A 26541-nucleotide genomic window follows, 5' to 3' on the forward strand; every position below is an offset into this window, starting at 1 on the left:
GGCCTGTACAGTAAAGTCCCTGCCTGGCTGCCCTCTGCTCTTCACCTCCACCTAAATGGATCATGGATGTTTAGTTTGGTATTAGTTTGTCTTTAGACTGATTCAGTGTGAATAGATTGTGATGAATACAAAGATGTGATGACTTGATTGTGCCTTGTTGATGGGTTCCGTAGTGTTTGCACCAGAGCATCTGTCAAGCCCAGAGCCATATAGTACACCTCATAATGCCTGTGTAAGACTCATTCCCTCCATCAGCGGCCCAATAAACCACCAGCGCTAAAACGTAATAACATTCTCCCCTCTGTGCTCATAATCTCTCTCTCACACTCACTCACTCACACACACACACGCACGTGAACAGCGAGCATCCTCGGTCTGTTTTTAATGAGTGTCTATCTGTCCTGTAATGGCTCTGGCACCATTAACAGCTCAAGATGTTGTCCTCTCTATGATAAAAGATAGCTTGTGCCTCTTACTGCTCCTCTACCAGGGAATTAACCAGAAGCCCAGGCACTTCTCTGTTTTGGATTCATTCTTTCACCTCCAAAATATGTGGCTCAGTTTTAGAACTTTTTTGCTACATTTGAATGAGTTGTTTTTTTGCTGTCGTGTTTCTGCGCTATTTTACTTCAACACCCGTCTCACAGGACTCTTTCCCTGTGAAGAAAATAGTGTTTTTATTTTCCAGATACATACTCTGCTCCTCTCCAGCTCAGACACATCTATCCACCACTAACAGAACAGCTCAGAGACCGATCACTGCTGAATAGAGCCATCCGTCTGTGTCTGTGTGCCTGCCTTCTTCCTTCTGTTTTGGTTATTTTGTGTGTCTTCAGTGTGTGGGTGCGTTTGTCTGCGTGCGTGCACGTGTGTGTGTGCGTGTGTGTCTGTTGTTGTTAAGATGATGTTCCTCTTCCAGGTGTTCTCAGACTAACCTGTGTGGAGCGAGTGGAGGCCATACCAATGATTGGAACCAGGACAATGTGAGTGTGTCTCCTACAAACAGCTCTGTAATCATCCACATGCCTGTCGACACACTAGGCTTTTTCACCACCTCACTGTAGTTCCACCCTCGTCACTTTTTGTGAAGCTCTTTGTGTAATTTTAAGCCTGTTTCCAGTTGTTGTTTTCTAGGATCCTGTTAAGGAAATTTGCATATCACAAACTATAACTTGGGCATGTGTTTTTACACACACACACACACACACACACACACACACACACTTGCATGCTTTTACCACACAAATGAACACACACGCTCACAGGTTCTCTTTGTGTGTGTACTCCCTGTGGCCTGTTCCTTCTGCAGTGCTGGAGATGCACAGCTGCTCTCTCTTTCTCTCTCCGTCATTTCTCTGGATCTTAATTACCAGTTAGACATCTGCTCTCCCGATTCCCCCTCTCTCTCATTCTCCTCTCTTATTCCCTCTCTCTTCTCTCTGTCACTCAACAAATGGTGACTCACTGTGTCCCTGACAAGCTGTCCATAGTTAAGTTAGAGTTCTCTTCACAGCGGTCTATGATGTTAACAAATCTAAAGGTAGATGTGTCTCAGTCACTCCTTCCCATCTCTCTCTATCTTTCCCTCTCCCTCCCTCTCTCTCTTTCCCTCCCTGTCTCTCCCTCCTTCCCATCTCTCTCTATCTTTCCCTCTCCCTCCCTCTTTCTCTCTCCCTCTCTATCTTCCCTCTACCTGTCTCTCCCGCTCTCTCTCCCTCCCCCTCTCTCTATCTTTCCCGCTCTATCCCTCCCTCTCTCTCCATCTTTCCCTCTCCCTGTCTCTCCCGCTCTCCCTCAGGTGTCTCCTAGCTGTAAGGATTCCGGGAAGGAGCTTCAGCCCCTCAGAAGGAGGCGGAGCCACATCCCAGACAAGCCCAACTACTCCCTCAACCTGTGGAGCATCATGAAGAACTGTATCGGCAAGGAGCTCTCCAAGATCCCCATGCCTGTGAGTGTGTGTGGCGTGCTTGTGTCCATATAGTAGAATGAGCCTAGGTGTGAGTATTTGAGAGGTGGAGAGAGCGGCATCCCAATAGTGGGCCATTTGGGCCTCAAATGTGCAAGTCAGTGACAACTCTTGTAACCATAGAAATCTGACTGTCTCTCTGTCGTGTCTGTCCCTCCCCTGCAGGTGAACTTCAACGAGCCTCTGTCCATGCTGCAGCGGCTGACAGAGGACCTGGAGTACCATGAGCTGCTGGACAAGGCGGCGCGCTGCGAGAGCTCCCTGGAGCAGCTGTGTCTGGTGGCAGCCTTCTCTGTGTCCTCCTACTCCACCACCGTCCACCGCACGGCCAAGCCCTTCAACCCCCTGCTGGGGGAGACCTACGAGCTGGACCGCCTGGACGACTTGGGCTACCGCTCGCTGTGTGAGCAGGTACACACAGAGATACATTACAATATGACGCTGAGACAAACACACACAAAAACACAAAAAAATACTCCATGTATTTGCAGACGGCACTGTCATTTTGTACCTCTGCTCTAGATACAAGCCATTATACACAACAGTTCCAATCATTAGCATACTAGAAGCCAGAGCAGTGATCTTCCTTTGAATGTGTAAATAACCTTTTCCCCTCACCCCCACTCTGTAGGTGAGCCATCACCCCCCAGCAGCAGCTCACCATGTGATTTCTCAGCGAGGCTGGACCCTCTGGCAGCAAATCACCATATCCAGCAAGTTCCGTGGCAAATACCTCTCCATAATGCCTCTGGGTGCGTTTGCTGAATACATATTCAACATGTACTGATCGCTGTCAACACAATATGAAAATAAATGTCCCATGATGGTGTATGTATGTATATACAGTTGAAGTCAGAAGTTTACTGACAACTTAGGTTGGAGTCATTAACTCGTTTTTCAACCACTCCACAAATTTCTTGTTAACAAACTATAGTTTTGGCAAGTTGGTTAGGACATCTACTTTGTGCATGACACAAGTAATTTTTCCAACAATTGTTTACAGACAGATTATTTCACTTATAATTAATTCACTGTATCACAATTCCAGTGGGTCAGATGTTTACATACACTAAGTTGACTGTGCCTTTAAACAGCTTGGAAAATTTCAGAAAATTATGTCATGGCTTTAGTAGCTTCTAATAGGCTAATTGACATCATTTGAGTCAATTGGAGGTGTACATGTGGATGTATTTCCAGGCCTACCTTCAAACTCAGTGCCTCTTTGCTTGACATCATGGGAAAATCAAAAGAAATCAGCCAAGACCTCAGAAAGAATTGTAGACCTTCACAAGTCTGGTTCATCCTTGGAAACAATTTCCAAACGCCTGAATGTACCACGTTCATCTGTACAAACAATAGTACGCAAGTATAAACACCATGGAACCACGCCGCCCTCATACCGCTCAGGAAGAAGATGTGTTCTGTCTCCTAGAGATGAACGTGCTTTGGTGCGAAAAATGCAAATCAATTCCAGAATAACAGCAAAGGACCTTGTGAAGATGCTGGAAAAACAGGTACAAAAGTATCTACATCCACAGTAAAACAAGTCCTATATCGACATAACCTGGAAGGCCGCTCAGCATGGAAGAAGCCACTGCTCCAAAACCGCCATAAAAAGCCAGACTACGTTTTGCAACTGCACATGGGGACAAAGATCATACTTTTTAGAGAAATGTCCTCTAGTCTGATGAAACAAAAATTTAACTGTTTGGCCATAATGCCCATCGTTATGTTTGGAGGAAAAAGGGTTAGGCTTGCAAGCCAAAGAATACCATCCCAACCGTAAAGCACGGGGGTGTCAGCATCATGTTGTGGGGGTGCTTTGCTGCAGGAGGGACTGGTGCACTTCACAAAATAGATGGCATCATGAGGGAGGAAAATTATGTGGATATATTGAAGCAACTTCTGGAGACATTAGTCAGGATGTTAAAGCTTGGTCGCAATTGGGTCTTCCAAATGGACAATGACCCCAAGCATACTTCCAAAGTTGTGGTAAAATGGCTTAAGGACAACGAAGTCAAGGTATTGGAGTGGCCATCACAAAGCCCTGACCTCAATTCTATAGAGGATTTGTGGGCAGGACTGAAAAAGCATGTGTGAGCAAGGAGGCCTACAAACCTGACTCAGTTACACCAGCTCTGTCAGGAGGAATGGGCTAAAATTCACCCAACTTATTGTGGGAAGCTTGTGGAAGGCTACCCAAAACATTTGACCCAGATTGAACAATTTAAAGGCGATGTTACCAAATACTAATTGAGTGTATGTGGATGTATAGGGGGGGATGTTTTCTACTGAGATGGGCTAGGGGTCTCTAAGACCCTGATAAATTAGAGATGAATAGATCCCACAGATTTGATTGATCGATTTCCCATAACATGAAGCCATGAGATTCATTTGAACTATAAAGAATATAATATTGTATGTTTGTGAGCCTAGTGAGATGTAGGTAAGTAATATGTGACAACAGAGTATAAGGCCTAGATTCAATCAGATCAAGCGTTAACTGACGATAGCCCACACTTCCATAGTGGATGTTCTGGCATTGTTGAAGGAGCTGTCAAATCAGTAAGCAGCTGCTCTTGCGATAATTGTCACGAAGCCACACCCGCCCCACTCACGTTAGAAATAATCAGCTATATAGAAATATTTATTCTCAAATGTAAAAATCATGAAACTAAATAACGAGGGTTTCTGTCATCCTAATGGAGGTGTAGATTACATCTCACATTCCACTGTTCTGATTTGTAAACAAGGCTGCATGGGGTTTCTGATTATACGACTCCTTGCAACCGCTATGCAGATGTTGGCCAAAGCGGATCTGATTGATTAATGCCCTAAGTGTGTGAGTGCAGGGACTTGGCCTGCATTACCAGGCCAGGTCCCTGCAGGTAGGACTGACCTTGTTTACAAAGGACCCAAAATAAGAACCCCAGAATATCAACCACAACACATGTTGCCTTCTTACACTGTAATGCCATGGTACTAACACTAAGAGAGAATGCAAAGATATCGATTTATTTTGTTGTCACTCTTTCTGTGACTGCATTTCATCCCCACCACTCAATCTCTCAATTATATCTCAATGTTCCCTCGTTTTTTCTCCCTTCCCCCTCTTCCCAGGTGCCATTCACCTGCAGTTCCACTCCAGTGAGAACCACTATGTGTGGAGGAAGGTAATCTCCACCGTGCACAACATCATCGTGGGCAAGCTGTGGATTGACCAGGTGTGTCTACTAACTACTTCATGGGGTCTACTTAGTCCCTCAGTGTGTTGGAGGGGTCCGTCTCTTTATCTCTGTAATGCAATCCAGGCCACTGGAATGAGTGTTGTGTAGAGGCAGAGTTCAATCAGAACAGAACAGCATAGCACATGAATAAGCCTGCCTGTGGTCTCTAGGGGTTTCTTCCCCTTTCATCTCGAGTAACGCCCTCCCCTCTCTCTGAGATGACCCAATTACAGTCTGTAAGTGTCTGTCTGTCTGTAGAACTACTCTGTACTCTATACCAGAGTTTCCCAAACTCTGTCCTGGGGTCCCCCCTGGATGCACATTTTGGTGTTTGCCGTAGCACTACACCGCTGATTCAAATCATCCAGGCTTGATGATGAGTTGGTTATTTGAATATGCTGTGTAGTGCTAGTGCCAAAAACCATACCAGTCCCTCACTGGAGGAGGAGGAGGAGGAGAATGAGGGAGACGTGGGCCAGGGAATAAACTCTATCATATGGTAGAATATGGCACACTCACAAACAGCTTCTCATTAACAGTCCCTATAGCACAACTTAGTGTCAATTATATAGAGCTTCATTCTAGAATCCAATGATATCACTGAGGCTGACTGAATGTACAGACCATAGAATCAGGAATTAGAATACTAGAATGGACATGAACCTTTTTGATGGAATAAAGGTCAGCCATTTTGGTCAGGGAGATGGGTAACCATGGTTTCCCATTGCTGTGATAAGATATTATGTAATATAATGAATTTGAAGAATGTATCTTCACTGTGTTTGTTAGCTAGCTAGCTTCCAGTCAAACGATCCAATAAATCCACAGCCATACACTGGCTGGAATCTGTTGGTGATAGGACTTAGACAAGTGCTGACATTGTATCATACAATAGCACAATTGAAACATTTATGTGTATAAAACCTATATAAACTTGTTTTATAATTTATATATTATTTTAGATTGACAATAATTCTATAACACAATTTCTGAGATATCACATGCCGTACTTTTATTTTCCTGCATTAGTAAAGTCAGGATTATGCCTCTACTGCCATTAATTCCAATTAGACTGGTTTGGATTTCTCCCTGGCCAATATGGCTGTAATTTAATAAGATCTCTATGGTACAGACGCTGTTCTGATGCAGCTGTGGAATGTTGAGATGTTAGTGGTTCTTTCTCTCCTTCTGAACTCTGATGATGACTCATCAGTTGTTTCTGTATGCAATATGCGTGATTGCTGTTGATGCTTACCAGCAATTCTCTCTACTATCCATTCCTCCTCTTTCGTTCTGTCTTTCATCCCATTCTGCCCTCGCTTCTCCCTCTTTCTCTATCCCTCCCACTGTCAATGGGTAGTCGGGGGACATTGAGATAGTCAACCACAGGACCAAGGAGACGTGCCAGCTCAAGTTCTCCCCCTACAGCTATTTCTCCAGGGATGTCCCACGCAAGGTACATGTTCCACCATCACCCTCTAATTAGCCCTGGCTGAAACCTGACTGTGGCATGATGAGCTCGTAGGGTCGGCTGTCACATTGTTGTGTGCTACCCTCTGCTGGATAGTACAAGCAAATGTATCATTTTTGAATGGACTATTCTTTCATAATAGTTGTTTATGATAAACTATAGAGGTATATTGTATTATTTTCTACATAAGGTTTGATACATTTCCTCACCCCCCTCTCTTCTATCTCTGTGTGTGTGTGTTGTCCAGGTGACAGGGGTGGTGTCAGACAGTGGAGGGCAGGCCCACTATATCCTGTCTGGCACGTGGGACGATAAGATCGAGAGCTCCAAGATCGTCCAGAGCAGCAAAGGGGGCAGCGGCTCCGAGGGCAAGCAGAAGACTGTCTACCAGACCCTGTCCCCCAAACTACTGTGGAAGAAATACCCTCTCCCGTAAGCACTGCCCAGCACAACAGTTTATACAGTAACACAGATCACACACTAAGCCTATGATGCACCTTACACAAAAACACTGACTTGTAAAGAATACTACATTACAGAGCAACTCCCCCACTTCCTCCCTAATCCTGTTCTCTCTCTCTCCCTCCGTCAGGGATAACGCTGAGAACATGTACTTCTTCTCCTCGCTGGCGCTGACGCTGAATGAGCCGGAGGATGGGGTGGGGCTGACGGACAGCCGGCTGAGACCGGACCAGAGGCTGATGGAAGCAGGGAGATGGGACGAGGCCAACTCTGAGAAACAGAGATTAGAGGAGAAACAGAGAGCTGTGAGGAGGAGGAGAGAGGCAGAGGCCACAGATGCACTGGACAACGGTAAGACATCGAGAAAGTGGGCAGGGTGGAGAGAAAGGTAAAGGGAGAGTTGATAAAGAAAAAGACTGATAGAAAGGGGCTGGGTGGAGAAGTGGGGAGAGAGGACACTTCAGACATTCCAGAAGTAGGGCTGGATTGATTGAGGGATTTCTATAAAGTTATTTTCTTCAGTCACATAACTTTGAATCATTCCTCCAGGTCCCATGACCTTTATGTAAATTATTATGAGAATAACAGTATTACCTGAAGTGAGCCTCATGACAAATGGAGGGGTAATGACAGGTCAAGTAGAGGAAAAGAACAGATTAGGATTGAAGTGAAGAGCTACTGAAGGCTACTAGGGGAAGATTGTAGAGAGAGGACACAACAGACACTTCTAATCCTGGTAACATTGTTATAGTCCAACACTCTGTGTAGCGCTGTGACCTATTGTAGGCTGTATTTGATGTACCCATGACACGTCTCTCTTTTCCTCCCTCTGTTGGTGGTCAGAGTGTGATTATGATGACTCTGGTGAGTGGGGCTGGCCTGGCCCTGTTGTGCATCACCCTCCCCCACCCCCATATTTTTATGTTGACCCTCCCATTTGTGGTGGAGAAAGTACCCAATTGTCATACTTAAGTAAAAGTAAAGATGCACAATATATACAAAGTATGTGGACACCCCTTCAAATTTGTGGATTTGGCTATCTCAGCCACACCGTTGCTGACAGGTATATAAAATAGAGCGCACAGCCATGCAATCTCCATAGACAAACAGTGGTAGTAGAATGGCCTTACTGAAGAGCTCAGTGACTTTCGACGTGGCACCGTCATAGGATGCCACCTTTCCAACAAGTCAATTCTTAAAATTTCTGCCCTGCTAGAGCTGCCCCGGTCAACTGTAAGTGCTGTTATTGTGATGTGAAAAAGTCTAGGCGCAACAACGAATCAGCTGTGAGGTGGTAGGCCACACAAGCTCACGGAACGGGACTGGCGAGTGCTGAAGTGCGTAGCACGTAGTCTGTCCTCAGTTGCAACAGTCACTACTGAGTTCCAAACTGCCTCTGGAAGCAATGTCAGCACAAGAACTGTTTGTTGGGAGCTTAATGAAATGGGTTTCCATGGCTAAGCAAGCCGCAGACAAGCCTAAGATCACCATGCACAATACTAAGTGTCTGCTGGAGTGGTGTAAAGCTCGCCGCCATTGGACTCTGGAGCAGTGGAAATGCGTTTTCTGGAGTGAAGAATCACGCTTCACCATCTGGCAAAAAAACGCTACCTGCCCCAATGCATAGCGCCAACTGTAAAGTTTGTTGGAGGAGGAATATTGGTCTGGGGCTGTTTTTCATGGTTCGGGCTAGGCCCCTTAGTTCCAGTGAAGGGAGATTTTAACGCTACAGCATACAATGACATCTTAACGCTACAGCATACAATGACATCCTAGACGATTCTGAGGAAGGCCCTTTCCTGTTTCAGCATGACAGTGCCCCCATGCACAAAGCGAGGTCATACAGAAATGGTTTGTCAAGATCGGTGTAAGAACTTGACTGGCCTGCACAGAGCCCTTACCTTAACCCCATCGAACACATCTGGGATGAATTCGAACGCCGACTGCGAATAGGGCCTAATCGCCCAACATCAGTGCCCGACCTCACTAATGCTCTTGGGGCTGAATGGAAGCAAGTCTCTGCCGCAATGTTCCAACATCTAGTGGAAAGCCTTCCCAGCTGAGTGGAGGCTGTTATAGCAGAAAAGGGGGTGCAACTCTATATTAATGATTTGGGAATAAGATGATCATCGAGCAAGTGTCCACATACTTTTTGTAGTGTACCTTAATAGAAAATGACTCAAGTAAAAGTGAATGTCACCCAGTAATATACTACTTGAGTAAAAGTCTAATAGTATCTGGTTTAAAATGTACAGCGGTGGAAAAAGTACTTAATTTTCATAAATGAGTCAAAGTAAAAGCTAGACATCAAATTCCTTATTTTCGGCAAACTAGATGGCACGATTGTCTCTTTAAAAAAACATTTATTTTTAAAGAGAGCCAGGGGCACAGTCCAACTCTCAGACATAATATACAAACGCAGTATTTGTGTTTAGTCCACCAGATCAGTGACAGTAGGGATGGCAAGGCGTTATATTGATAGGTGTGTGAATTGGACCATATTGATGTCCTCCTGCCTGAGCATTCTAAATGTAACAAGTACTTTCAGGCATCAGGGAAAATGTATGGGAGTAAAAAGTACATATTTTCATTCGGAATGTAGTGGAGTAAATGTTGTCAAATATAAATGATAAAGTACAGATCCCCCAAAAAACGACTTCAGTAGTACTTCAAAGTATTTTTTACTTAGTTACTTTATGCCACTGCTTTGTGGTTATGACAGCGTTCCAGGTTGTCTTTTTTGCAGTCACGCTGCACATCTCAGATCAAATCAAATGTATTTATAAAGCCCTTTTTACATCAGCAAATGTCAGAAAGTGTTCAACATGTTCAATCGTTCATAGATGACCAGCAGGGTCAAATAATAATCACAGTGTATGTAGAGGGTGCACCAGGTCAGTATCTAAGGAGTAAATGTCAGTTGGCTTTTCATAGCCAAGCATTCAGAGGTCGAGACAGCAGGTGCGGTAGGCAGAACAATTGAAACTGGAGCAGCAGCAGAACCAGGTGGACTGGGGACAGCCAGGAGTCGTCAGACCAGAAAGTCCTGAGGCATGGTCCAAGGGCTCTGGTCCTCCAGGGGGGGAGAGAGAGAGAGAATTAGGGGGAGAATACTTAAATTCACACAGGACACCAGGTAAGACGGGAGAATTACACCAGATATAACAGACTGACCCTAGCCCGCCGGCACATAGACTATTGCAGCAAAGATACTGGAGGCTGAGACAGTTGGGGTTGGGGGACACTGTGGCCCCATCTGACGATACCCTCGGAAAGGGCCAACCAGGCAGGATATAACCCCACCTAATTTGCCGAAGCACTGTCCCCAGTACACAGCCCCCACACCACTAGAGGGATATCAACAGACCACCAACTCACTACCCTGAGACAAGGCTGAGTATAGCCCACGAAGATCTCCTCTACTATACGAGCCCGAAGGGGGCACAAAACCAGACAGGAAGATCATGTCTGTGACTAAACCCACTCAACTGATGCACCCCTCATAGGGACGGCAACAAAGTGACTCAGCCCCCGTAGTAGGGTCAGAGGCAGAGAATCACAGTGGCGAGAGGGGAGGCGGCCAGGCAGAGATGGCAAGGGCAGTTCGTTGCTCCAGTGCCTTGTCATTCACCTTCACACCCCTGGGCCAGACTACACTTAGAGATGAGTCTTCAGTAAAGACTTAAAGGTTGAGACCGAGTCTGCGTCTCTCACATGGATAGGTAGATCATTCCATAAAAATGTAGCTCTATAGGAGAAAGCCCTGCCTCCAGCTGTTTGCTTAGACATTCTAGGGACAATAAGGAGGCCTGCGTCTTGTGACCGTAGCGTACGTGTAGGTACAGCTGAAGTCAGAAGTTTACATACACTTAGGTTGGAGTCATTAAAACTAGTTTTTCAACCACTCCACAAATTTCTTGTTAACAAACTATAGTTTGGAAAAATCCAGAAAATGATGTCATGGCTTTGGAAGCTTCTGATAGACTAATTGACATCATTTGAGTCAATTGGAGGTGTACCTGTGGATGTATTTCAAGGCCTACCTTCAAACTCAGTGCCTCTTTGCTTGACATCATGGGAAAATCAAAAGAAATCAGCCAAGACCTCAGAAATAAATGTAGACCTCCACAAGTCTGGTTCATCCTTGGGAGCAATTTCCAAATGCCTGAACGTACCACGTTCATCTGTACAAACAACTGCACATGGGGACATGGATCATACTTTTTAGAGAAATGTCCTCTGGTCTGATGAAACAAAAATAGGACTATTTGGCCATAATGACCATCGTTATGCTTGGAGGAAACAGGGGAAGGCTTGCAAGCCGAAGAACACCATCCCAACCATTAAGCCCGGGGGTGGCAGCATCATGTTGTGGGGGTGCTTTGCTGCAGGAGGGACTGGTGCACTTCACAAAATAGATGGCATCAGGAGGAATTGAAAATGATGTGTATATATTGAAGCAACATCTCAGGACATCAGTCAGGAAGTTAAAGCTTGGTCGCAAATGGGTCTTCCAAATAGACAATGACCCAAAGCATACTTCCAAAGTTGTGGCAAAATGGCTTAAGGACAACGAAGTCAAGGTATTGGAGTGGCCATCACAAAGCCCTGACCTCAATCCTATAGAGGATTTGTGGGCAAAAGTGAAAAAAGCGTGTGTGAGCAAGGAGGCCTACAAACCTGACTCAGTTACACCAGCTCTGTCAGGAGGAATGGGCCAAAATTCACCCAATTTATTGTGGGAAGCTTGTGGAAGGCTACCCAAAACGTTTGACCCAAGTTAAACAATTTAAAGGCAATGCTACCAAATACTAATTGAGTGTATGTAAACTTCTGACCCACTGGGAATGTGATGAAACAAATAAAAGCTTAAATAAATAATTCTCTCTACTATTATTCTGACATTTAACATCCTTAAAATAAAGTGGTGATCCTAAAACAGGGAATTTTTACTAGGATTAAATGTCAGGAATTGAGAAAAACTGAGTCTAAATATATTTGGCTAAAGTGTATGTAAAACTTCTGACTTCAACTGTATGTACGGCAGGACCAAATCGGAGAGATAGGTAGGAGCAAGTCCATGTAATGCTTTGTAGGTTAGCAGTAAAAACCTGGAAATCAGCCCTTGCCTTAACAGGAAGCCAGTGTAGAGGTTAGCACTGGAAGAATATGATCAAATGTTGGGCTTCTAGTCAAGATTCTAGCTGCAGTTTTTAGCACTAACTGAAGTTTATTTAGTGCTTTATCCGGGTAGCTGGAGAATCGAGCATTGCAGTAGTCTAATCTAAGTGAGGAAAGCATGGATTAGCTCTTCTGCATCATTTTTGCACAAAAAGCTTCAGAATTTTGCAAAGTTACAAATATAGAAAAAGCTGATAATCATGACTGCAATAAAGATGACCTGGAAGGCGTTCTTTGTATGGGGTCTGCATGCTGACTGCTTCTCCCTTGTACCCACTGGTCCAGACTATGACCCGGTGCTGCTGCCATATGCCCTTTTCATTCAGACTTGACTTGGCCCTACTATGCCTGTACTGTTTCAGACAGACATAGAGGTGTCTAATGTGTGGGAGTGACAGTAAACCATACAGAATAACTCCCTGAGCCCTTAAATTGAGTGACGCTTGTGTCTCTTCCCCAGGTCGAGAGTATGAGGGCTTCCAGCCACAGTGGTTCCACAAGAGGAAGAACGCCATCACTGGGGAGACAACCTTTGTGTACAAGGGTGGATACTGGGAGGCTAAGGACAGTCAGGACTGGAGTACGTGCTCTGAAATCTTCTAAGCCTAGACCAGACCCATCCTTCCCCATCACTGGACCCACCCAGGCCCAGGAGACTGCTCCACCACTGGCCCTGGAGGAATGGGGGTCTGGGTCTGGATGTGGACCTCTGTGTGCATGAGAATGTGAATGTCTCACACACTCACAACACAGTGTACCTCCCCATGTACACACAGAGGTCATATTTTTTACAGAGTCAAGGGAGAGAAGGGACCTTTTCTAGATCCTACCCTGACCTAACACTGAGCTGTGTGGGTGTGTGTGAGAGAGATGGGAGATTGAATACCATAGAAAAGGGGCCCCATAGAGACTTCCAAAAGAATCAGGTGCTCCACACACGCTACCCACAATGCACCTTTCCTCTGCTCAGCACATCTGTTTCTAGGGGTTTTAGTGATTGAACAGCAACCCATCTAAATCAGTTATCCTCTCCTCCACTTGTACTGGGATGAGATAAAGTCCATCCTGTCTAACGGACAGATGGACAGACAGACAGAGAGACAAAAAATAATGCTTCAGAAGTTTATAGAGAGACAGTGTATATATGTAATAATGTGTGTGTATATATATATATATATATATATATATATATATATATACACAAACTACCAGTCAAAAGTTTGGACACACCTACTCATTCAAGGGTTTTTCTTTATTTTTTACTATTTTCTACATTGTAAAATAATAGTGAAGACATCAAAACAATGAAATAACACACATGGAATCATGTAGTAAACAAAAAAGGGTTAAACAAATCCAAATATATTTGATATTTGAGATTCTTCAAAGTAGCCACCCTTTGCCTTGATGACAGCTTTGTACACTCTTGGCATTCTCTCAAACAACTTCACCTGGAATGCTTTTCCAACAGTCTTGAAGGAGTTCCCACATGCTGAGCATTTGTTGGCTGCTTTTCCTTCACTCTGCAGTCCAACTCATCTCAAACCATCTCAATTGGGTTGAGGTCGGGTGATTGTGGAGGCCAGGTCATCTTATGCAGCACTCCATCACTCTCCTTGGTCAAATAGCCCTTACACAGCCTGGAGGTGTGTTTTGGGTCATTGTCCTTTTGAAAAGGAAATGATAGTCCCACTAAGCGCAAACCAGATGGGATGGCGTATCGCTGCAGAAAGCTGTGGTAGCCGTGCTGGTTAAGTGTGCCTTGAATTCTAAATAAATGACAGTCTCACCAGCAAATTACCCCCACGCCATCACACCACCTCATCCATGCTTTACAGTGGGAACCACACATGCAGAGATCATCCGTTCACCTATTCTGCGTCTCACAAAGACACAGCGGTTGGAACCAAAAATGGCAAATTTGTACTCATCAGACCAATGGACAGATCTAATGCCCATTGCTCGTGTTTCTTGGTCCAAGCAAGTCTCTTCTTCTTATTGGTGTCCTTTAGTAGTGGTTTCTTTGCAGCAATTCAATTCATGAAGGCCTGATGCACACAGTCTCCTCTGAACAGTTGATGTTGAGATGTGTCTGTTACTTGAACATAATTATTTATTTGGGTTGCAATCTGTTAAATCGAATGAACTTATCCTCTGCAGCAGAGGTAACTCCGGGTCTTCCTTTCCTGTGGCGGTCCTCATGAGAGCCAGTTTCATCATAGCGCTTGAAGAAACTTTTAAAGTTCTTGAAATTTTCCAGATCGATTGGCCTTCGTGTCTTAAAGTAATGATGGACTGTCGTTTCTCTTTTCTTATTTGATCTTTCCGTAATATGAACTTGGTATTTTACCAAATAGGACTATCTTCTGTATACCACCCCTACCTTGTCACAACACAACTGATTGGCTCAAACGCATTAAGAAGGAAAAATGTACTTTAAATGTACTTTTAACAAGGCACACCTGTTAATTGAAATGCATTCCAGGTGACTACCTCATGAAGCTGGTTGAGAGAATGCCAAGAGTGTGCAAAGCTGTCATCGAGGCAAAGGGTGGCTACTTTGAAGAATCTGAAATAATATATATATATATATATATATTTAACACTTTTATTTAACACTTATATATGTTTAACACTTTTTTGGTTACTACATGATTCCATATGTGTTATTCCATAGCTTTGATGTCTTCACTATTATTCTACAATGTAGAAAATACACACACACACACACACACATATATAACGATACCCATTTTAGCCATTTATATATTTATTTTTAGGAACTCAGTCAGGGTCTCAATTGACTAATGAGAGAAATAATAGTAGAATACACCAGGTGCAATTTCAAAATGTGGTTGTGCATCAGCAGTTTTTAACTTTTTATGTCAGTCACTGACAGTCACTGAATTAGCCATGTCAGCTAGCAATTTTAGATTGGTAGCTTGTCTAGCCAGCTATCTAACTTATAGTAATCATGGTCGAATACTGACTGGGCACACAAGGCATTTGCCCAGGGGCCCTGACTTCCAGGGGACCCCCATTTGATTTTGTTAGTCATTCTCACTCAGATATCATATTAACATGGCATTCAAACTGAAAAGATTTCTATCCACCCCATGGCAAAATGGGTAGAATTGCTTGAAATGTGTTGTTGAACTGCAACATTTTCTCTCTGCCCCATGGACAAATGTGCAGAATTGCAGGAAATTAACTTTAAAATGAACATTTGTCTCTACACCGTTAAGTGGGGGATAGGGCTGGGCGATATATCCAATTAATTAGATTAATTCGAATGTATGTTTTTGCGCAATATTCTAAATGCCTGTATCACAAGAATATTTTTTGATTTTATGAGCGCTTATGTCCGCTTGTTCTCATCTCTTTCTGGTCTCGTCTCCTTCACTCCTGTGCTGTGTGCGTGCACCTTCCCATTAACACCAGAGTACTGGATATAATGATGAAATGCTCATGTCTCCGCCCTGACAATGGGAGTCGTTTTCGCAAAGGCAGGAAGGCAGGCGACAAGCTTAGGTCCAAAATAAGACCATAGAACCGCATTTTTTTTTGGAGGACCGATTTTGGCGAGAGCAAAAACTCTTGCTTCGCCTCTTCCTCTCTGTTCACACACACACACATACAAAGACCCTCCCCTTTCCACTTACAACAAAGCTGAGAGATCACTAATTCCTCTCTGACAAGAGGTTTCAACTCGCTATATGCATTTGAGCTTTGGTCCCACAAAATCGATCATATGGACACGGAAACACACTGGGACATAATTGTACTGTAATAGAGGACACGTTAACATTTCTAACGATACCCTTTTTATGTCTCAAATATTCAAATTGATCGCAGAGCAATCACTACTAAAACAGGAGTATCAATGAACATTGATTCTGGAAAATGAATGCTCAGTTTGCCGTGCGGTATCACGTTCCACTAGTAGCATTTTAGCCAAAGACTGTTATACTAGCTGTCTAGTCTATGCTTAATGCACATTTATAAAACACAAAACGCAATTATATAAGGAATGGGCAACTCGTTTTCATTCGGGGAAATACGGTAGGCCACTTGATTTCAACAAAGTGGGCAGGCTAGCATGCTGTTCAAACGGAAGGGTGTGCTCATAACAATTCAACTGTTATGCCTTGTTAGCTAGCAAATATATCCAAGTTTGCTAAACTTAAAAGATTAAGATTAGCTGGCTACTCACTAGCACGTACTTATGAGACCTGTGTTAGTTTTCGATAATGCCTGCTACAAGAAGTTAGTCATTATTAGTGGATGTGCATTATGCATGGTTCTGGTTAAATTTGTAACGAAAATGCCATTTTCATAGACCGACTTGAAAGCCAGAGAAGTGATTCTTGCAAAAAAAACTGATTTAAACTATTTTGATAAAATAATTCAATTATTAGTGGGTCTTATATTTGTGAAAGACTTTATATATTTAGCCTGGGTATAATATCACAAGCCCTGAATTAATTTGATTATTGCTGACTGTTTGAAATGCAGTGTATTTGACCCAACCAAATCTCGCTTATGGCCCCCAAAAGGATGGACATTTATTTTGACCCCTATTTTATTAACTGGTATTGAGAATGTGCAGTAGGTACAGACTCCAAAGCTTGAATTACTTCTCCATCTATGTCTGTGCCTGGTAAACAACTTAAATGCACTCTGTTCTTTTCTCCATTGCAGGAGGAACCAGGTTTAGACCTACATTGCCCTGAAAAAGTATTTTCCCCTTTCAAATTTTCTCTACTTTTGCATAGTTTTGATACAGAATGTAATCAGATCGTCAACCAAAACCTAATATTAGATAAAGGGAACCTGAGTGAACAAATAACACAACAATTACATGCTCATTTCATTAAACAAAGTTTAAAGTGCAACATCCAATGCCCCTGTGTGAAAAAGTAATTGCCCCCTTACACTCAATAACTGATTGTGCCACCTTAAGCTGCAATGACTCCAACCAAACACTTCCTGTAGTTGTTCATCAGTCTCTCACGTCGCTGTGGAGGAGTTTTGGCCCATCCTTCCATGCAGAACTGCTGTAACTCAGCGACATTTGTGGATTTTCAAGCATGAACTGCCACAACATCCAAAAAGTTATACCTTTTAATCATCTGCCCATAGTACATTCTTCGAAGATTCCTGTTGATCAGGTGCTTTTTGGCACGACATATGTCCCATTATGCCTGGCGGAAACCAAACGCTGCATTCCACAGCAAGAACCTCATACCAATGGTCAAGCATGGTGGTGGTAGTGTGATAGTGTGGGGATGCTTTGCTGCCTCAGGACCTGATCGACTTGCCTTAATAGAAGGAACCATGAATTTTGCTCTCTATCAGAGAATACTACAGAAGAATGTCATGCAGCAAGACAATGAATGATCCGAAAGACACAATCAAATCTACATGAAAATAGCTCAAACAATTTAATAAAAAACATTGATGTTTTGGAATGACCTAGTCAAAGTCCAGACTTAATCCCAATTGAGATGTTGTGGTAGGACTTGAAACGAGCAGTTCAAGCTTGAAAACCCAGAAATGTTGCTGAGTTAAAGCAGTTCTGCATGCAAGAGTGGTCCAAAACTCCTCCACAGCAACGTGAGAGACTGATGAACAACTACAGGAAGCGTTTGGTTGGAGTCATTGCAGCTAAAGGTGGCACAACCAGTTATTGAGTGTAAGGGGGCAATTACTTTTTCACACAGGGAAATTGGGTGTTGCATAACTTTAATTAAATACATAAAATAAGCATTCATTTGTTATTTGTAAGCTTGGGTTTTGGTTGAAGATCTGATAACATTCTGTATCAAAAATAGAGAAAATCAGAAAGGGGGCAAATACTTCTTCACGGCACTGTACATACAGTATAACCATATTAGATGTTGAGTGACATGGTCCCAAGGCTGCTTCCTCTGTTGTTAGCAGCAGCTATAGGGACTGTGATAGTTAAATACATGTAACCTTTATTTAACTAGGCAAATATAACAACATAAACAGTTGATGGAGGCCCGTATTGAACGACCTGTCTGGAGTTGCTCTCGGGACGGAGTTAGCTCAGAGAGAACCACACAACCAGAGTACTTTTCCTCACACAAACTAGGTATGTTGTGATATATTACCATCCAAACACTGTCCCACTTTCACTCCACTGGTAATTGAAGCTGTATCTATGGAGGTAAATGAGCACTTTTCACTGTAGGTTTCCACAACCTAATCCATATCTGTGTTGATGTTGAGGAGACTTCAGCCTGTGCACTGCACAAACCCAGTCCTTTGGTGCTTTACCATTGAAACACATATAACACTTATATCGTGCAGTGAGTCATTTACAGGATATAAAGTGTATTGTAGCTAGAACCTACACACCAATTACTCATCCCTAAAACTAATCCATCATCCCACACATTAATATCTAGGCAGAGTGTGAATTCTAAACAACAGTGTATAGTTCTACAGCCTACATGACAGATCAGTCTGCTCTGGACCTGTAGATGCATTTATACAGAACTGTCTGATGTTGCTATAGCGCTGAAGAAAGCCCATGGTGGATACTGACAGCATATTGGCATCTTACTACAGACAGACAGAGCATGCTGCTCAGGCCTCCCATAGCACACCACTGTTCAGTGAGCTGCAGCCAGGGAGGGCTGCTAGTGGGGACACTGACTCCCAGGCACTGATCCAGGTTCACCTGAGCTTAAACCTGGTCCTGAATCCCAGTGTTGAAGAGCTGTGGACAGGCTGATCTGGGATCAGCTGGTGAAGACACTGTCAGTCTTTTGCCTTTAAGAAACTGAATAAGGGAGAAGTCCCCTGACTTGTGCACTTCATGTCTTAGGGGAGATGATTATTTTGTAATTACTGTTAGGAATGTAGAATTTGGGCTGGAAGTATTGTACCCACTGTCTGGCCTTCTGTGTGTATATTTTGTGATAAGATAATACCAAGACAATAATATGATTATAAAATGAAGAGTTATAATAATCTGAATAATAAGTTGTGTATAGTTGAAATCTGAAGTTTTAATTAAAATGTACTGTAAAATGTACCTTTTAATCCAAATTGATCCAGCCAGTTAGAAGTTGATTCTGACTAGCGCCCACGGTTTGGTTGCATATTTAATGTTTTATATTAAAAGAGACTTACACACTGAACATAATTTTTATACAAAGTTCTTGATACTGGCATAGTGTTTACTTGGTTTAGATTTAAAGTTCACAAACAAACAATCACATTCTGATGTGGCCCTTAAGGTTTCTGAGGGCAGCTACAGGGATCTGGCATGTGCTCTGGAGGACAGTGGAAGACACACAGAATACCATTCTCAACCCAACATATTGAGCTAGAGGAGTTGCTGGGAGTGATGTGATAAACATAGCATGCAAACTATACTGAACAAAAATATAAATGCAACATGTAAAGTGTTGGTTTCATGAGCTGAAATAAAAGAGCGGAGAAATGTTACATACGCACATAAAGCGTATTTCTCAAAAATGTTGTGCACAAATTTATTTACATCTCTGTTAGTGAGCATTTCTCCTTTGCCAAGTAAATCCATCCACCTGATAGGTGTGACATAACAAGAAGCTGATTAAACAGCATGATCATTACACAGGTGCACCTTGTTCTGGGGACAATAAAAGGCCACTCTAAAATGTGCAGTTTTGTCACACAGCACAATGCCACAGATGTCTCAAGTTTTGAGCGTGCGTGCAATTGGCATGCTGACTGCAGGAATGTCCACCAGAACTGTTGCCAGAGGATTTAATGTTAATTTCTCTACCATAAGCCGCCTCAACCTCGTTTTAGAGAATTTGGCAGTACGTCCAACCAGCCTCACAACCGCAGACCACGCCAGCCCAGGACCTCCACATCTGGCTTCTTTACCTGAGGGATCATCTGGGACAAGCCACCCAGACAGCTGATGAAACTGAGGAGTATTTCTGTCTGTAATAAAGCCATTTTTGTGGGGAAAAACTCGTTCTGATTGGCTGGGCCTGGCTCCCAAGTGGGTGGGCTTATACCTTGCCAGGCCTACCCATAGTTGCACCCCTGCCCAGTCATGTGAAATCCATAGTTTAGGGCCTAAATCATTTATTTCAATTGACTGATTTCCTTATATGAACTATAACGTTGAAAATGTTACGTGCTGCATTTATATTTTTGTTCAGTATAGAAACTGTCAAGTGCTGAATGAAATTCTACCCCAATTACATTTTCGTAATTTAGCAGATGCTCTTATCCAGAGCGACTTACAGAGTGAGTAGTAAGTGTATACGTTTTAAAATATTTTTTTCATGCTCCCAACTGTTTTTCAGTTCAACTACCCTCCTCCACCTGAAGCCTGTAATATCAAGCCTAAAAGGTTTAGAGAATAAGTGACTAGTGATTGTTACAAGCACATTCTGTCCAGGCACTTATTCTCTTTAACCCCCCTGAACAACAGCCTTCATTTTCTGCACTATTTATGTTTGGTTCCAGTCTATCCACTTTGTACACATTACCTTTCAGCAGACACACAGGCACTCATACATTAGTCACATAACTATAACACACACACATGCAGACAAGCACATGTATAAGTACTGACCACATTGGCGAGAACAGTACATTATTAGTGGAACAAATCAAGGTGTAAAATAGGATGACATGGTTCCCCACATTGGATTGAACTAAACTGGACACAATCCCAGTAAGGGGTTTTAGTTTTGCTGTATTGTAAATGTGTCATTGTATAGATAATACTATACCGTCATATACAGTATTACTGGGTGACAAACAGTATTGAAATGTGGGGACGAAAGTATAGGATGTGCAGGTCAATTATTACTGTTTTTTCTCAATTATCAACTTCTTATAGATTTAGTTGAATATATTGGGTTTGAAACATAATGATTTTTATATATTAATATACATATATTTTGAATGATAATATAAACACATCATACATTTTAATCCATTTCTTTTGAATATCTAAATGACGTGATCTCAAAAATGGGTGTGTGTGTGTTTGTAGCCAGCACGTGTAAGAGACTGATTAGATGACTTATTCATTCATGGCAGGTAGCCTAGTGGTTAGAGCGTTGGGACAGTAACTGAAAAGTTGCTGGATCGAATCCCTGAGCTGACAAGGTAAAAATCTGTTGTTCTGCCCCTGAACAAGGCAGTTAACCCACTGTTCCCCGGCAGACCGTTATTGTAAATAAGAATTTGTTTTTAACTGACTTGCCTAAGTTAAATAAAAGGTTCAATTAAAAAATGAAAAATTGGGTTATAAAAGATGGTCATCTCTGCTCTGTGCAGAAAGGAAAAACGGAACAACTGAAGTGTCATTGTAGATGGTACTGAAGCCTAAAATACTATTTGCCTGCCTTCCTAATGAAAGACACTTCTTCTTTTTTTCTCACCCAACAACACATCATCCATAATGGTTTGATTTAGCTTTAATATCAATGCTTTGTTTTTGTTGTATTTTTTGTCTTTCATTTACAGACTATTTGTATGTATGTGTAATAAAATGTGTGTGTATCTAAGATGTACAGTACCAGTCAATAGTTTGGACACACCTACTCATTCAAGGTTTTTCTTCATTTTTACTTTTTTTTCCCTACATTGTTGAATTATACTATGAAATGACACATATGGAATCATGTAGTAACCAAAAATGTGTTAAACAAATCCCTTTGGCCTTGATGACAGCTTTGCACACTCTTTGCATGCTCTAAACCAGCTTCATGAGGTAGTCACCTGGAATGCATTTCAATTAACAGGTGTGCTTTATTAAAAGTTAAGTTGATTAGTGTTACCAGCCTCAGAAATTGTAGTCCAAATAAATGCTTCACAGAGTTCAAGTAACAGACACATCTCAACATCAACTGTTCAGAGGAGACACTGTCTGTGATGTATTTAGAATTCAAGGCACACTTAATCAGCATGGCTACCACAGCATTCTGCAGCGATACGCCGTCCCATCTGGTTTGCGCTTAGTCCCACTATCATTTGTTTTTCAAAAGGACAATGACCCAACACACCTCTAGGCTGTGTAAGGGCTATTTGACCAAGGAGAGTGATGGAGTGCTGCATCAGATGACCTGGCCTCCACAATCACCCAACCTCAACCCAATTGAGATGGTTTGAGATGAGTTAGACCGTAGAGTGAATGAAAAGCAGCCAACAAGTACTCCGCATATGTGGGAAATATTTCAAGACTGTTGGGAAAGTATTCCAGGTGAAGCTGGTTGAGAGTGCCAAGAGTGTGCAAAGCTGTCATCAAGGCAAAGGGTGGCTACTTTGAAGAATCTCAAATATAAAATATATTTTGATTTGTTTAACACTTTTTTGGTTACTACAGGATTCCATATGTGTTATTTCATAGTTCTGATGTCTTCACTAATATTCAACAATGTAGAAAATAGTAAAAATAAAGAAAAATGAGTAGGTTTGTCCAAACCTTTGACTGATACTATACATGTCTTTTGTTGTGTGCTGCTCTGTGGCAGGAGTATTGTAATGAAGATCGGGAGATACCTCATCTGAATGAAACCCTGCTGGTCTGTGGACTCTGTGCTGTTTGGCCTTGTTCTAATACACTAAGAGCTTGTGTGACCTAAATCACTTGATGCCTGGTACTAAAGGGGTGGTTGGAAGGACAGACGTGAGCAGGGGTCCTGCCTTTTACCATTCTCACTTCAACCTCACTCTCACAAACATATTCGACACACGGACACATATGCACCTGTGTTCAGGTGTAACTCCAGTGTTTCCAATTGGGGTTGGTGTTCCTTTTTAATTGTGTTTCTTCTCCCTTCATTTCTACACATGTGACATTGTCTTTAAAGGAAAGACACAATGACAAAAAGGAGATGATAAAGTTGTTTCTGTTGAAACTGGATGTGTGTCTGTTCAATTTGATCTGTGTGTGGCCTTCTACTCATTTTGAGCATAAAATGTGGGGAGTAGGAGTTGTTTTTGCAAAGGTGAACACTACTGAGAAAATGTTTGATTTCAGAAAATGTGGGTAGAAGAGACATGAGAAATTGAATCACCAGTCTAGTCTTACATTAGAGACATGCCAAGAAGACATTATGAAATCAAAATCTAATTTGTGCAGAATTCAACAGGTTTAGACCTTACCCTTAACCAACAATGCAGTTAAAAAAATAGAGTTAAGAAAATATTCGCTAAATAAATGAGAGAAAAAATAAAATAACACAATAAAATAATAACGAGGCTGTATACAGAGGGTACCGGTACCGAGTCAGTGTGCGTGGGTACAGGTTAGTTGAGGTAATTTGTACATGTAGGTGGGGGTGAAGCGACTATGCATAGATAATAAACGGTGAGTAGCAGCAGTGTATAAACAAAGGGGGGTGGGGGTGTGTCAATGTAGACAGTCAGGGTGGCCATTTGATTCACTGTTCAGCAGTCTTATGGCTTGGGGGTAGAAGCTGTTAAGGAGCCTTTTAGTCCTAGACTTGGCGCTCTGGTACCACTTGCCGTGCGATAGGAGAGAGAGCAGTCTATGACTTGGGTGACTGGAGTCTTTGACAATTCTTTGGGCCTTCCTCTAACACCGCCTTGTATATAGGTCCTGGATGGCAGGAAGCTTGGCCCCAGTGATGTTCTGGGCCGTATGCACTACCCTCTGTAGCGCCTTACGGGTCAGATTCCGAGAAGATTCCATACCAGGCAGTGATGCAACCGGTCAGGATGCTCTCGATGGTGCAACTGTAGAACTTTGAGGATCTGGGGACCCATGCCAAATCTTTTCAGTCCCCGAGGGGTAAAAGGTGTTGTTGTGCCCTCTTCACGACTGTCTTGGTGTGTTTGGACCATGATAGTTCGTTGGTGATGTGGACACCAAGGAAAGCCTTTTCCTGTAGTCCATGATCAGCTCATTTGTCTTGCTCACTATGAGGGAAAGTTTGTTGTCCTGGCAACACATTGCCAGGTCTCTGACCTCCCTATAGGCTGTCTCGTCGTTGTCTGTGATCAGACCTAACACTATTGTGTCATCAGCAAACTTAATGATGGTGTTGGAGTTGTGTTTGGCCACGTAATCATGGGTGAACAGGGAGTACAGGAGGGGACTAAGCACGCACCCCTGAGGGACCCCAGTGTTGAGGATCAGTGTGGCAGATGTGTTGTTGCCTACCCTTACCAACGGCGGTCCGTCATGAAGTCCAGGATCCAGTTGCAGAGGGAGGTGTTTAGTCCCAGGGTCCTTAGCTTAGTGATGAGCTTTGTAGGCACTATGGTGTTGAATGCTGAGCTGTAGTCAATGAACAGCATTTTCACATAGGTGTTCCTTTTTTCTAGGTGGGAAAGGGCCGTGTGGAGTGCGATTGATATTGCGTCATCTGTGGATCTGTTGCGGTGGTATGTGAATTGGAGTGGGTCTAGGGTTTCCGGGATGATGGTGTTGTTGTGAGCCATGACTTATCCTTTCAAAGCACTTCATGGCTACAGATATGAGTGCTACAGGGCGGTAATCATTTAGGCAGATTACCTTCGCTTTCTTGGACACATGGACTATGGTGGTCTGCTTGAAACATGTAGGAGCTGGTGTAGGAGGATTCAATCTTAGCCCTTCTTGCCTGTAGTCCATGGCTTCTGGTTGGGATATGCACGCACGGTCATTGTGGGGACAATGACGTCGATGCACTTATTGATGAAGCCGGTGACGGGGTTCACCTTGGGGTCATGATAGGGGCTGCACCAAATGTTTGATGTATTATAATAATTGATTATGCTTATGTTGTATTAATAGAAGGGGAAGGGCTATAAGACCCTTCCCCCACTACATGTCTGGGGTCCTAGACTACAGATTAACAATATATATATTCATTATAACGTTTAATATTGCTCCACTATTCTTTTCTAGTCTCTGCCTCTTATAAAGAAAAGGTCTGAGAGATGTGTGAGTTATTGCAGTCAAAACAGGGTGTCTGTGAGAAAGCGCCTTAAGGCTAAAAGAGATTCATAGACACAGAACTCTGCAGGGGAGTGACAGAGATAAGAGACTAGTCAGACATACCACTATAAATCAACTTGGGGAGTGGACATTTACTGCTGAGTCTTTAGATAACACTGGAACTATCGTTTGTATAGCTGGAAAGCAGTCCTGTATAGCAGTCCTGTAGCGTAGCATGCGCATCATCTGACAACTTCCCTATTGAGCGAGTCACTGGTACTTCCTGCTTTAGGTTTTGCTTGTAAGCAGGAATCAGGAGGATATAATTATGGTCAGATTTGCCAAATGGAGGGCGAGGGAGAGCTTTGCATGTGTCTTGGTGTGTGGAGTAAAGGTGGTTTAGAGTTTGTTTTTCCTCTGGTTGCACATGTGACATACTGATAGAAATAAGGTAAAGTTTGCCTGCATTTAAGTTCCCGGCCACTAGGAGCACCGCTTCTGGATGAGCATTTTCAAATCAAATCAAATTGATTTATATATAAATAGCCCTTCGTACATCAGCTGATATCTCAAAGTGCTGTACAGAAACCCAGCCTAAAACCCCAAACAGCAAGCAATGCAGGTGTAGAACATAGCTACCAACTTTGTTTCATACCATCCAGAAAGTTAGTCTTGTTTCATTCGTGTTTGGGATTGCAGGTGTGGATTTATGATTAAATTAAAAATGAGAGGAAACCAAATATGCTGCTTCTGTTTTGACGACATGGACTACCGGCTGTGTAGTGTAAATGTGAAACGTATAGATATCGGATATTGTATAAGTCAAATTATAGTCTTGTTTGCGCATTATGTGCAATTTTCAATCAAATGCACCCATGCATTGAGTTTTCATGAGAGTGTGTGAATTTGAATGGAACCAGCATCATATCTACTCAGAGCTGGTTAATCATTTTTCTGAAAACATTGGGAATTTGTAATGGTGTTTCCAAATTGTAAGCCTAATGGACATCTTTCCTACTCAGTCTTCAATGGAAGGAATTCCACAATCACTGTGAACTACAACGTGTAGATTTGCATATGAGCTGGCCATAGTGGCACCATAATCAATGGACTACTTTTTGAAAGGAAGATCAGCAGCCTGAAGGCCCCTTGGCAAAGGTTTTGTTTCTAGGGCAACCTATGATCAACAACAACCCCCACTCACCACCACCGGCCTCACTTTGCTGTTTGGTATTAGAGAATGTTGTGTCTATTTATGAGTGTGTGACGTGTTTCACAGGAAGTTGCCGATGGCAGTCATGAA

The 26541-nt window shown here is 42.8% G+C and overlaps 1 protein-coding gene across 1 annotated transcript in view; it reads left to right on the forward strand.

The window, feature by feature from the left end:
- Nucleotides 1-13513, forward strand: part of LOC112262845 (oxysterol-binding protein 2) — an 84699-nt gene extending 71186 nt beyond the window's left edge. The window contains exons 6-14 of the mRNA XM_042331538.1: nucleotides 920-983; nucleotides 1799-1948; nucleotides 2132-2377; nucleotides 2598-2718; nucleotides 5087-5190; nucleotides 6554-6649; nucleotides 6912-7096; nucleotides 7257-7477; nucleotides 12768-13513. Coding sequence (XP_042187472.1) covers nucleotides 920-983; nucleotides 1799-1948; nucleotides 2132-2377; nucleotides 2598-2718; nucleotides 5087-5190; nucleotides 6554-6649; nucleotides 6912-7096; nucleotides 7257-7477; nucleotides 12768-12910 — 1330 coding nt within the window. The 3' untranslated portion in view covers nucleotides 12911-13513. The remainder of the gene's footprint in view (nucleotides 1-919; nucleotides 984-1798; nucleotides 1949-2131; nucleotides 2378-2597; nucleotides 2719-5086; nucleotides 5191-6553; nucleotides 6650-6911; nucleotides 7097-7256; nucleotides 7478-12767) is intronic.
- Nucleotides 13514-26541: the final 13028 nt, after the last annotated feature.

Source organism: Oncorhynchus tshawytscha, linkage group LG12 (assembly GCF_018296145.1).
Source record: "Oncorhynchus tshawytscha isolate Ot180627B linkage group LG12, Otsh_v2.0, whole genome shotgun sequence".
Lineage (NCBI taxonomy): Eukaryota > Metazoa > Chordata > Actinopteri > Salmoniformes > Salmonidae > Oncorhynchus > Oncorhynchus tshawytscha.